The 14248-nt window shown below is 38.9% G+C and overlaps 2 protein-coding genes across 2 annotated transcripts; both read right to left on the bottom strand.

The window, feature by feature from the left end:
* On the bottom strand, window positions 1–9002 carry LOC124280405. Its single transcript, XM_046716317.1, has 19 exons — window positions 8773–9002; window positions 7935–8057; window positions 7716–7783; window positions 7487–7582; window positions 7030–7149; window positions 6817–6939; window positions 6617–6691; window positions 6158–6279; window positions 5833–5937; window positions 5528–5623; window positions 4695–4817; window positions 4152–4380; window positions 3779–3925; window positions 3427–3518; window positions 3256–3329; window positions 2666–2745; window positions 2320–2470; window positions 1040–1124; window positions 1–942 (listed from the first exon to the last, which is right to left on the bottom strand). Exons 1-18 carry the CDS (start codon window positions 9000–9002, stop codon window positions 1073–1075), a joined length of 2106 nt encoding a protein of 701 aa, XP_046572273.1. The 3' UTR covers window positions 1–942; window positions 1040–1072.
* Window positions 9003–9012: 10 nt separating this feature from the next.
* On the bottom strand, window positions 9013–13939 carry LOC124280406. The gene is made up of 4 exons (XM_046716319.1): window positions 13398–13939; window positions 10161–10650; window positions 9938–9993; window positions 9013–9466 (listed from the first exon to the last, which is right to left on the bottom strand). Exons 1-4 carry the CDS (start codon window positions 13642–13644, stop codon window positions 9051–9053), a joined length of 1209 nt encoding a protein of 402 aa, XP_046572275.1. The 5' UTR covers window positions 13645–13939; the 3' UTR covers window positions 9013–9050.
* Between the last annotated feature and the right edge of the window lie 309 nt (window positions 13940–14248).

The raw sequence follows: 14248 nt of genomic DNA, 5'->3' as shown, positions 1-14248 counted from the left end.
TTGAGTTCAAACTTCTTTAGTTACATGACAAGCAAATACACAAGACATAAAATGTGGTGAGCGGAGTACCTGCTCAACCCCAGGACGGATCCTACGAGCGGCATTATCCTGCTCGCGGTCGTCCTTACACAAGCAGGCGGTATACCGGACTCGACTCCTTCACTGTCTAGATGTGAGCATACTAAGTATATATACAGTTTTTGACAACAATGGACAGGCGACGACGCATCAATGGACAGGCAGAAAAACAATAGCACTTCCTTGACCAGTTGATGGGATGGCAGACACGGCCAAGGGGGATTACCAATGAAGGTTATAAAAAGCTTATACAATAATTATTGGGCCTACAAGTCAATGTACAATGCGGTAATGATAAGGATGTACAGTAGTGATTAAGAATACAGGTTAGCGTCATATAAATTATTACAATAAAGTCTCACATATCTGGACTACATAGGTTATGGACTTTTAAAATATTTGGACGATGACTGTCCTGAATGAGTCACTATAACATAAGCAATCTCTCATAATTCACGTTTTTATTAAGTGTTAAAATCTTTTTAAGGTAGTAAGCTATATTTAGCAAGTAGAGATGCAACAATGTATTAAGAGTAGAAAGTAGGCAATAATATTATCGTAGTGTAAGAAAGCTGTAATTAAAATATTAAAAAAGCGAGACTATCTTAGATCGCCCTAAATTTGATATTCCACGCAAATATCATATTCAGATCAAATGTGCAGATTATACAAAAAGGACAAAGTCTCATGTAGATAACTGGGACGCATTGTTTTGTCGTTGTAACCAGCTGTGGGCAGACACTGACGTTAACGTAGCATACCATCAATTTCCTGCGAGCTGCCTCACATTTCATCATAGACAACTGTTCTTCAATGACTCACATCTAAAACTATCAGGAAGGTGGAATCACTTCTCGTCAACACCTGCAAATAAATGCAAGATAAAAATTAAAAGTCAACCAGGATTTAATTTAGATTTTGTTCGGAAATACATGCAGTGAGCAAAACAAATATCACTTACATGTTCTCTTGACTTCTCTTCTGGATTCATTATTTAAATCCTTCTCAAACATTTCCTTGAAGAGTACTCTGTAAGTACTCTGTAGCTGTAAATACCAGTACATATAAGTTATAGTTAACGTTAACGTTATAGTCTCTGGCAATACCAGTACATATACGTTAAAGTTATAGTCTCTGGCAATACCAGTACATATACGTTAACGTTATAGTCTCTGGCAATACCAGTACATATACGTTAAAGTTATAGTCTCTGGCAATACCAGTACATATACGTTAACGTTATAGTCTCTGGCAATACCAGTACATATACGTTAACGTTATAGTCTCTGGCAATACCAGTACATATACGTTAAAGTTATAGTACATTTCTGGCAATACCAGTACATATACGTTAAAGTTATAGTCTCTGGCAATACCAGTACATATACGTTAACGTTATAGTCTCTACCAGGCATATACCAGTTATATGGCAATACCGTTATACGTTATAGTCTCTGGCAATACCATATACATATACGTTAAAGTTATAGTCTCTGGCAATACCAGTACATATACGTTAACGTTATAGTCTCTGGCAATACCAGTACATATACGTTAAAGTTATAGTCTCTGGCAACTTAGTTAAGTGGACATAAATGTGGAAATGAGCTTCTGGACGTACAATTCATGATAGTTATCACAATCATGTACGTGTATTCGTTGTATATGAATGTGTGTGATTGTGTATGCATCCATATATTTACACTTTTGCGCATACGTGTGTGGGAGATTTATGTGTGTGTAAGTACATGTGTGGATGTGTATGTATGTATGTGTGTGTGTATATATGTGTGTGTGTGTGTGTGATATTTATGTTTCTAAATATACGTGTGGATCTGTAAGTATGCCTGTATGTGTGGATTTATGTTTGTAAGTATATGTCTAGATCTGTATGAATGCATGTGTGCATTTGTGTGTGTGTGTGTGGTTGGGGGGATGTTTGTAAGTGTATGTGTGAATATGTAAGTTTGTGTACGCGCACGTATGGGGGTGGGTGTGTGTTTGTAAGTATATGTGTGGATCTGTATTTATGTGTGAATGATCACACGGCATTGCAGGCAAACAAATGTCAATCAGATCGAATCAATCTAATATCTGATTCCTATCAATTTTGACTGATCAGTCTCACCTAACTGAGATGACGTCAGTGTCAAACAGGAAAAGTATATCTAAACCTAGAGCGGGGCATGAAACCAATCACAGTTATGCCAAGGAAACAATCCGTTTCAGACTTATCTTTACCTTTTACCACTCCTCTGTATAAGGCATGACCCATTTGGCCGTTTTTTATACTGGTCCTCAAGTCTTCTCTGGTGATCTTCTGTATATTTCTGCCACTGTTTTCTTTCGTCCTTCCAGTGCCACACCCACGTACCCTTTTGCTGTACCTTGCCTGTAAGATAGTAGTAAGTTGAGATGTAGACAAGTCCAGCATCAGATACTGGCCATGTGTCATCACTGCACAGCAGACCGTCTTAATTCTGATACATAGATGTGTAATGAGGGGTTATACTGATACAGATATACTAAACCATATTACTTGATATGGTAGACATATTGTCATCACTCAAACCTAACATCACGTAACCTTGCGTGTCTCCCTCGACCTTGACTGGGAGCCCCTCCTGGTACGATCTTGTCAGTTCAGTCAGTATGTCACCAGGGTCTCTGAAATAATATTTAAACGCCGATTAACTCATGAGAAAATGTTTAGTTCGTTTCAGAGTAACATGTGTTTGTCATTTTTCTGAACTGTCAGAACACCATGATTAAAGTGTTTCTCTGATGCAGTAAAATATACGTTATATTACAGCTTGTTCAGCTTGACCTGAGCTACTCTACATATGCATGAGCCGGGAGGTCAAATGGTACAAAAGGCAGGTCGACTTAACTTCATTAAAAAAATAATGGAGCCGAGCGTTTTGCGAAGCATGCATGCATGATTGAACGTAAACCATCTGTAGCTTCTTTTTAAAAGAAAGACATGTTTTTTCGGACATCGGCTGTTCGGACATGTTGACAATAAACTGACAAATGTGCACCCCTTCACAATAATAGACTCAACCAGTTGTGACACGGTCACGCAATGCATTAGTATTCACTTGATGAGGTCAAGCTGAACAACATGTAACCTGTGTACTTGCAAGATAGTGAAGGAAGTAGTTAGAGGAACAATACCTAACACTGAGGTCCAGTTTCCCGTCAGCACCATATCTGTATGCGCCTATGTAACAGGTCTGTTTCCAGCGAACCTGGTGAGATACAATGGAGGTCGTTATGTTGGTTTCAATCAACTTGAAGAAGGAATTCGCTTAGACAGAGATATCGCCTGTAGTCAATTCCCCTTACCTTTACCATCCCATGTTCATTCTTTCTGATGACAACACCCACACAACCAGGTCCTCCATCCTGGCATCCGTAGTCGTCCTTCCAATCATGCCCTGCACAAAGAGTGATTGTTTTTAGTATTTCAAAACGATATTAAACATATCAGATAATTACAGCATTCATTTAAAATGCACAAACAGCTCATGGGTCCGTGCCAATAATCATAAAATGCAGTTTTTAAGGTGTGGCATAATTGTTTGTTCATTTAAGTGTTTCACGAAGCTTTCTCACATCTATTTTTCAGCTGGAAACATTAACTTATGTTCCATGAATAAATGGTCCCTACTTGATGTTAATACATCTTCACACTTACCTCTCGTGACTTCACAACCCACATCAATAAGCATGTCCGATGCAATTAGTCTGGGTTGATCAGGGGCTGGCCACACGTCGTATTCCCCGTCCAAACCATACCTATACTGGTTGTAAATCCCATTGTCCCACTGGACATACAGTAAATCTAAACAGAAACATCACTGGCGTACTGTACAACATGTGTCCGAGGGTTGGAAACCACGTATCACCCTGGCTGTGACATGGGCATGTTCGAATCATTGTTCATGAATTAATGTCCCTTTTGTAAATGCAATGTTCAATTACCATTTCAAGACGACAACATAAAGTCACAGTTATCGGGTTCTCAGTATTATGTATCTACTTTCAAAGGTAATACAAATGATAATTACGTTTTCCTCCCCCATGTCGTCCTCCTCCTTCATAATGGTTGATGATTGTGCCCGGGCCTTCAGTGTCTTGGTTTCCCCAGTGCCAGTCCGGACCCCTGGTCACCCTAGTCCCTAAGGGAGGTAGGCCATCCACTTCATCTATATTGTCAAACCCATCAGCGCCCTGGTCTTCGTTCCCATATCCTTCTTTTCCTTCAAGCTTAGCCATGACACTGTCAATAACCTCGGCCTGCAAAGCGGTTACAATACAAAGTTGCGTGAATTCAGCGAGTGCATGATGCAATATAGCAGAGCTTCTCGATGTACATTATTTCAAGATTGAAACGTTCTGGGCCCCGTTCCTCAAAGCGATCGTAGCGCTACAACAGTCGCAAGTCTATGTTAAAGTATGGGAGTTACGATCAACTTTGCGCTACGATCGCTTTGAGGAACGGGGCTCTGGAAGGTGTTGGACCTCTGAGACTAAATGCTATGGTTTTCAGAATGCCATTTAGGCGGGAATAGAACTAATTATAACGGACTAAATGTGCGCGCCTCACATACCTTGTACTCCTCCTCCATGTCTCCAACCAGTGCCCCCATAATCGTCTCGATGTCCTGACGAATGTCTCCTGACTCAGGACCAATCTGTCTTTGGAGACACACGAACACCTTGCCCACAGCTTCCTGAACAGTCATACAAACCGATGCAGACGCAGGCATACTATCATACGAGTATTGTCATGAGTCTTATGTATATATACAGGACAAAATAATTGAGGGATATTGGTATTTTTATGATTGATATTGTATCAGTGTGTCCATGTATAAATAGATCATTATTCATAATTTCAAAATTTACATATATCCCTAACTATTTCTGTCCAGTATATTTCGATGATGTTAGTATAGCTGAACAGTTTGCATAAACGCAGGCATGTCAGTGCTATAGGAACCATGTCAATTCCAATTATCTTACCTCACATATAAGATTGGCTGAGCGTTCTTCTATTATTTTCAGTGTTCCCCGCTAACAAGCCTGTATCTATGTTACCCGCTGGGAATGCCGAAGTGAATACTTACTGTTTTGGCTGTTGTCGGTATTGGCTAATTGCCTAACTCTGGTACTCCTTATTATGATCCGACGCCCATGCTTCAAGAGTTTAAAATTAACATTGAGGTGTTCGGTAAGATAAATACGTTGTTCACTGGACCCATGTCCCCCTCATGACCAATAAACAACTTATAATGTGCCTATACATATACAGTGCATCGATCTCAGGAGGTTTTTGAGTAAACGTATTGCTTAACACCAAGAGTACAAGTAAACCTGAGAAAAGTGTATCTTGTAACTTCCCGTTATAGTATGAGAAACATTGAACTGCGGATCCTGTTACCTGTATTCGCTGGTACTGACTCAGTCTCGGTACAACAGAGAGACCACCCTCCATGTAGTGCCCTTTGCCCATAGTTGCCAGCGACTTCAGGAATCCCTGAAATGACATCATGACATGCATTTTCAGGTCTGACCTTTCTGGGTACCAATATGATCGTTACAATCATATCCGTCTGATGTGAGATGGCATGCACAAAACGGGTACGTAATACGCGTGAATTATTTGTGTGACGTCTATGTGGCTCTGAGTCAAATGCATAAGTTTCCAACCTCGTTTTTGCTGACTTGCCAGGACACGGCACGTACCGTATCGGCATTTCCTGCCGGAATCCACACCAAAGGCCTGGGAAACGTTGTTTGATTCTTCTTGTCCGTAAATTCTTGCATCAACTGAATGATGCGCAACTTGACCTTATAAAGAGATTATCAATGTTTGTTGTATCAGTTCATCTTGGTAAATGAGAGCAGAGCGAAATTATACAATTATACTACGAGCAGCATTGGACAGTGTTATGGAAAGCGTGATAGCTTATATTAATGTGTTATGATTTCTTTTAAAAAACATCAAAAAGGAGATCTCTGTGGTAAGAAAGAAATGAAAGTCCTGACACAGCTATATGGACTCCCTTACGTTGTCATCGACGTTGTCCACATCACCTGCACAATCCTTAGATTCATCGGAGGCCTTCCCGTCTGTGATTATGATGACCCGGGGCTGAAGACGGTGGACGCCAGAGATGCTCAGCGCACCCCCTGAAAATCATAGACTCAACGATACATTGGCCTGTCTATTGTACAACACCAATAAGCGTATCCAATGACGCAATGTCTACATCCATACACTAATCAAGTGATAATATTACATCTATAAACTACTCACGTGATAACACAACCACATCAACACACTAATCTGATAATTTGGACACGAGATGATGAGATCATCTACGCACAAAAAGGTGACTATGGTTTTAGTGATAGCTGTCACGACACCCTGAGTCTACACACATACACTAATCAGATGACTGTGACACTTCAGACGTACACAAATAAAGTGTACACAAATTGTGTAAGTATTTTGTAACATACATACCTCGTCCATTTATGGCGCAGAGACACACCAGAAGTGCTTCAAATAGTGGTGACCGACCGCCAAGTTGAAGTTTATCTAAGAGAGAAATATTTGAAGGCACATCTACTTTGATTGGTTTACGACAATTCTTACAGACATTAATTTTAACAGCTGTTTCAGTAAGCATTCTGTAATGATTTCGTATATCGTGTATATCTTACCAATTTTGTCTCTGATACTGGAATAGTCATTGCTCAAATGGTGTTCGATTTTTGAACGTCCTCCGAAAGTTACAACAGCAATATTCTCCTCGATTTCGTGCTTCGCGGCAATATCATCCAGGGCTGAAACAATACGTGGTATTTGGTTTATTTGTATTTCCGTTAGGTATTCACACATATGTATCATACTGACACTGATCAGAGTCTGCATACCGTCAATAAATGATAAAGCAATGGTCTTCATTTCTTTAAGTCCTTTCTGTCCCATACTGTTTGAAGTGTCCAGACAAAGGATCGTGTCGAGGGCTTTGGTCTTTGGGGGCATTGGTATCTCTGCGGGAATATATAAGCGAAAGTTTATGAAATAGGCATTACATATGCTTGGTCTGCAAACATATAACGGCCTGTAAATCCACCTTAAAAGATATAAACAAATATTCTATTCACTTTTACATCACTGAAACGCTAATCGGCAAAAATTGACCACAGCTTTATGACACTAATTTCAACAGCTCTGAGTTTTTTTTTGTTGACAAATTTTCAGTTGAATTTACCAGAATAAAACAAAGACGAGTTTATTTAGATATGAACCATTCGAGGAACTCTAACATTATACCAATGAAAGTTTAACAATATTGACGTGTATGAATATTCATGTACATGGCCGTACCGTCGATCATTGCCAGCTCAACTGTTTTGATCAAACGTTGTACTTCTGGGGATGAGCCGTGTACTCCATGAACCTTCAAGAAATTCCGTGCTTGTTCTGTAATTAACAAAGCAGTATTGCGTTACCTTCAGTGTGTCTGTTTGTCAACCATCAGCCTTCGTATGTTCTGATATTCAATCAAAGTTCACGAGTGACTTACACAAGAGGAGGATGCATGAAATTTTCTTACGTCTTTCATGTCCTTGAATCTGAGGTGGACGATGTTGTGGTTGTGGTTGTGGTTGTGGTCTGCTGTTTCTGTAATAAGAGAGTGTACATGTACATTTAAAATCCATGGGAAACATGTAAGGTTAGCTATTGCATGCACAACCTTAGCTATTGCATTATTTTTCACTGAAAACATAATTTTCAGAGCAATATATTCCATGCATTAGAGGAATTAACCTACCCAGAAACACCAGCTTTATTGTCATGAGTTGGCATAAGGTCCCTTCCGTGCGTCGCAGCCATTAACTTTGGGTTAAGTCTGTAACCATCTGCTGCGCCTTGGCTTGGCCCGGGCATCTCTTGACTGGGGTAAAATGCATAGGTCTTAAAGGCACAATGTCACACATTTTTAACAATATTGTGGCCTATATTGTATATATTGGGGGCATAAGCACTCACTTAGCTTCCTGTTGGTGCAATAAAATACTTATTATGCCTTACGACTTGCTTGAAATCGATAATGTGAACCTTCGAGGCGAACAGCTTCCAAACAGAAACACTTGCCATATATGGAATGTAACTGTTGCACTAGGTGCTGTCGGTGTTTGCCAAACTGGTTTTCAATCACAAGTTATGCGTAGGATATTCGTAAAGGGATTCCTAAGGGACATAACTCTATAGGGTTCGCTTCAAATAATGTTCGGCTGGTAGAGGGCGCAAGAGTCGATTTAATGCAACGTTGCATTAATTCATTCGAGCATTTAAATTTAATATTGTAATCTAAATACGTAATTTTAGGGAATAAATTATATGGTAGCTTCAGTGAGGGCTGATTGTTAGTATTATTGGGAGAAATGCATTGTGTATTTAAATAGACATGTGGTGTGACATTGTGCCTTTAAGATAAATTTAAATGGTTGAGAGAACGAAGTTTAACAAATAACCACATATCATATCATAGTTGTTTTGGTTAGTATATTGATGCAACAAAAAGCATGTTATTTCCAGATATACCCATTCATTCATCATTAATATATTCGTACTAAATGCCTTACCATATATATACCCCAGGATCTCACCGTTTTACATCAGTAGTTGATGAAGGTTTCTGCTGTTTCTCCGGTTTCCCGGAAGTCGATAGTGGTGCTTGTCTGTGGAAAAGGACGTCATACATACAGTCCTCAGGATTCCATTGACCTTCCTGACGTTGCACCTCAGATAATTTTACATTCGACAAAGGATTTCCAACTCCATTCTTCGACAGTTTGTCATCCAGCTTCAAACGACTATCACTTGACGGGTTTTCCATGTTCTCTTGGTTTCTTGTACCATGTGTTGACGGGCAATGCTTTCTTGGTCAGTATCCTCTTGTTGTTTCCTGATTTTGGCCCAACTGTTCCAGCGTATCAATCTCGGGTTCCATTTGGCTTCCGCGTACATTCACTGGGCCTACAGAGTTAGTTACATGAGCCATGGCGACAATGTCCTCCTTTCTTCCACCACTGTCAGGTTGACCTCCCTCTGAGGTAGATGCCAGATGAGTGTCACCGTCAGTGTCCAAATTAGGCGACCCAGACGGATGTGAGGTCTCAGCGGCGCCTTTCTCTGGCTGTTTTGTGCTTATTTTCTGCTGCACGAAGGACATGAGCGTTTTCAGCGTGGTGTTAATCTCCTCGTTCTGGGATCGCTGTTCTTCAAACTTCGCCTCAATGACGCTTCTTTGAGCCTTCAGATTTTCCTCGATATCATCAAACTTCCTCTCTGTCTGACAGTCTGCAATACGCATAGATCGGTCGTGTGTAAGCAATGTTTACATTCATTCAGAGTGAGTGAGTGAGTTTAGTTTTACGCCGCCCTCAACAATATTCCAGCTATATGGCGGCGGTCTGTAAATAATCGAGTCTGGACCAGACAATCCAATGATCAACAGCATGAGCATCGATCTGCGCAATTGGGAACCGATGACATATGTCAGCCAAGCCAGAGAGCCTGACCCCAGATCCCGTTAGTCGCCTCTTACGACAAGCATGGGTTACTGAAGGTTCATTCTAACCCGCACCTTCACGGGTCCATGCAGGAGAGGTTTACTGACATCGTTCACCGAAGACATTAGCATGTTAAACTTGGAATAGGGACGACCCGAAATTTGCATTGTATGTACAATACTATTACTTACTTTAAATCTACATTCACATTCAAATCATTTCATAAATTAGAATTTAATTTTAAAAAGTCAAGGGTTACCATTGTCGTCCAGTGAATTAACCACTGTACTCCGGTTTCCAGCTTCATTCGCACACCTTAAACATCAAATGTTAACGAATGGAATTACTTATGGAATTGTCAATGGGCTTATAAGTTGACACTGAACATCGTGCCTGATCAGCCTAGTAGCACCAGATAAATAGGCATAACGCTTTTACATGTTTAATAAGCCGTGACTGACAACAAAATGTACACAACATACCCGGTTTCATCAACGTTGTCAGCTGTGTTTGCCAAAACCGGGGCACCACCAGAAGGTGCTAGGTTTGCTGTCTGTATGGGTACTGGAGTATTGTCTGCCCCAGTATTGCGTTCATCATAAGTTGTATCAGCTGCATCACTGAGGTCTAAACTTAGTTCCAGTGAAATGTCTCTGTTTGCACAAGCAGATAAGACACTTTGGACATCTCGTTCCAAGTCTTCTATCACCCTCCCAATTTCATCCAAGCTTACAGCACTCTCATGAGCTAGCCCAAAGCCAAACGGGCTATCCTGTACGTATGTTACTCTTGCTCGGTAGTCTGAGTGAATCTTTTCTGTTAGTCCCCGCAGATGTCTGTAATTGTTCCCAATTAAGCCAAGGATAATGTCCGCATTCATGGTTTTCGATCCTGCATGAAGGTGGACTTGGCAGAAGGAACGTGGCGTGTTTGTCAGACAAGCCCAAGTCAGTGTCACAACAGGATGGGCATCTGTAATGAGAAGCACCATTTAACCGACATAGATATCTTGTCGATCAGCATCAACTAAAAAAAAGTTACAAAAAATATCATTTAGCAAGGAAATTCGTTATCGAAAAAAGCTGAAGATGAACAAATTACTCTTGACAAGCTGTTTGCTTACTTCAAGGATATAAACGACGGCACTGGCGAGGCTGTAGATATCAAAAAGAGATATCAAAAGCAATAGACGATCTTAAAAATGACAAAGCCTGTTTTGAGAATGTGTATAATGAATATATAAAGTCTTGGAAATGTATACTTGTCCCCATGTATGGAAAGCCGTTTAATATTGTCCTACAGTCGGGTGTGTTTCATGATAAGTGGCTAGTGGGCAGTATAAAACCTATATTTGAAAGTAAAGGTGACCAAGACGCTCTTAAGTTGTATCAGTCAGCTGTTTACGTCTATTATCAACAATAGACTTACCCCTTCTGTAGAAAACACGAAGGTACTGCTGGATAATAAATATTAATGGTACAATATTAATGGTAATATATTCAATGTAATCAAATCGATGTACCAAGGTATTAAATTCTGCGTAGAACACAATGGCCAACACTTCCAGTATTTTTATTGCAAAAATGGTGTACGACAAGGATAAAATGTATCCCCCATACTATTTGCACTGTACTTAAATGATTTAGAAAATTCGTTTCTTAGAAATAATTTTGACGGTGTTACAGTTACACACGATGATAATGATATATACATATTTGTTCGACTATATGCTGACGATACTGTCATATTATCAGATGATCCAGAAGAAGTACAAAATTCGTTAGATTGTTTTTACCACTATTGTTTAAAAACAAAGTATCCATAAATACTCAATTGACCACGATGAGAAGAACCCGACAGGAAATTATAATTTTATGATTCACCAAGATAGCATCGAGCGTGTAAACCAATATAAATACCTTGGTTTTGTTTTTGGTAACAATCGTTTTTATTGAAATGCCATAAAATCTCATATTACCTAGGCAAATAAAGCAATGCATTTGTTGTACAAGCGTTAAAGAAATACTGATATGTCTATAAAATTTATGTTTTATTTATGGTATTTATTTGATTCTATGGGAGCGAAATTTGGGGATTTGAAAATGTAAAAGCAATTGAAAGGGTCTTAGGATTCAAAGTGATTTTATTAGATATATTTTAAACCTAAGACGCAGTGCCCCAACATATATGTTGTATCGTGAAGCAGGGAGACTACCTCTTGTTGATAAAACCAAACTGCGCATGCTGTGTTTCTGGTCCAGAAAAGTATCAGGAAATTCTACGTTAACAGCTTTATATCAATGAAATACAACCATAACTATACATGGCTCAGCTCAATTAAATCATATCAGATAGTATTGGTATGTCCAATAAATATAACTCTCAAGATAGAGTTCCTTTTTCCTGGTTCAAAAATGCTATTCAACTTAACATTTCAGATCAATCGCTTCAGTTGCCTAACAACCCAATAACATCTTCCTCTAAAGCTGTTAACTATAAATGTATGAAATCTCATTGTGATATTTCTTTACTAGAACGTAAATTAGGAACAAAGCACTGTAATATTTTAAGCAAATTTAAAACTGCCAACCATACATTACCTATTGAAACAGGTCGCTGGGAAAGTATTTCCTCAAAAAAAAAAAAGAATTTGTCCATCGCCCCTCCCAAATCGGAGATGAATTTCATTGATTTACTTCAATGTAATATATTTACTGCCTCCAGAAATATGTATCTAAATAATTATTTTGTGAACAATCCTAACTATTATAAAGTGTCAGCCCTAAATTAAACTCATAATGTAAAACCCATAATTACGAAATCTATGTAAATATCTTTCCATCATAATGTCTGTCAAAAAGACATGATTAGTTTATCAACACATGGTAATTGTTAAATTGATTCAAGCCATAGTCTTAAATGTGATATATTTCTGATAAATACCCCCATACTGTTTAACATGTGTTTGTAAACGTATGGTAATAAAGGTTTAAACGTTGATTGTTGTTAGATATGAGGGGAAATCATTTGAAAGGTCGTTACGGTAGTGACATTATATACCGTCACAATGTCATTGACGTACATGCAGTCTTTACCTGTGTTTTACATGACACGGACACCAAGTAAATGTTTGGCCTATTACATATTCTTCAAGCATTCTGAAATATCTAGCTCACAATTTCATTAAATCAGCTTTTAAAGTAAACATATAAAACCGGCTATTATAAAAAATGTCACTACCATTACTGTGTCACTACCGTAACAATTAATGCCACTGTCCATGCAGTAACATTATCATTTTCATTATTTAATTAGATTTGATTTATCTGTTTATGTCTGGAATTTGAAGAGCAAATATGTTTGGTAGTAGAGCTTCAAGAAAGCGTAATAATTCATATTCTCATTTTGAATCTTTTACTCCATATTACTTTGTTTGCAAATCAGAAATTAAAGGAATTTGTGGTCTTGTTGGCCCTTTTGTAGCAATAAATATAAAATTTCAAAACTCATTAGCCATGTTATATTTGTTATAAAACTAGATATTCAAATATATAATGATGTACATCAAATGATTTCACCTTTGGATTTTTTCTTTCAAAATGACGTTACAAATTTCGTAACGGTAGCTACATATATATATATATATATATATATATATATATATATATGGATCTTCTCAATAACTACAAACAACACATCATTCGTGGCGAGACTCTGACCTTTAATCTTGTCTCCCGCTGACAACATGTTCAAAGCATCCTGGTCTGTGTTGATATCCACCACGTCACAGTTTTCTGTAATCATTTTAACATCAGCGCCCATTGTCTCTCGGAAAATAAGGCGTCCCAATTTCTGATTTCCTTGACTGTTGTCAATGTCACCATGCCCTTGTTCCCTGCCGTTACAACTGTCAGCAGAGGGCTCCGGCGGTATGTCGATTATAAACTCTTCATCGGAAGACTCCATTGTGAGGGTGCAGTGCCTTGTTTGTGTGGCTATTTACCTCTCTCTCTCTCATGCAGCCATTTGGGCCAAGTCTGATGGTGGTCGTACAGTGGCTGTATAGACTAGTAGTATAATCAGTATATCAGAAGTTTCACATCAGATTTAAGATGAGTTAAAGGGTCACACTGAAAATACCGTCACACTTCTAAACATACTCACAAGCCTACTGAGATATCAAGTAGATAGGGTTTCACTATGTCGCCTGTTCTTTCTGTAACGTACATTCAGCCACACGGGAAATAGCCTATTTTAACGGTCTTGTCATACCGAAAGTGTAATCCCAGGAAACTACATGGGAATCCCCCAGCTGAAAATAGCCTGGCTGAGTGTGGCCGTTACTGGCGCATGATATGTCGACTCTCATCCCGGTCGAGGTGACCCAATACAACTCATTGAGACCAGATATTGTGTCTGAGAGATCTAATGCTCGGAGAAGCATATAAAGGTTGATAATTATATGAACAGGCGCCGGCCTGTTTCCTACCCATTACAATTCTCTAATGACATGTATTATTCAAACAACTATTCCCATTCAAATTTCCTATTACTTACCTTTCTTATTTCT

This window comes from Haliotis rubra, unplaced genomic scaffold, assembly GCF_003918875.1.
Source record: "Haliotis rubra isolate DU_JTF1 unplaced genomic scaffold, ASM391887v1 Scf267, whole genome shotgun sequence".
Classification (NCBI taxonomy): Eukaryota; Metazoa; Mollusca; class Gastropoda; order Lepetellida; family Haliotidae; genus Haliotis; species Haliotis rubra.
The sequence above is the reverse complement of the archived record's forward strand: the minus strand, read 5'-3'. Positions and strand labels throughout refer to the sequence as shown.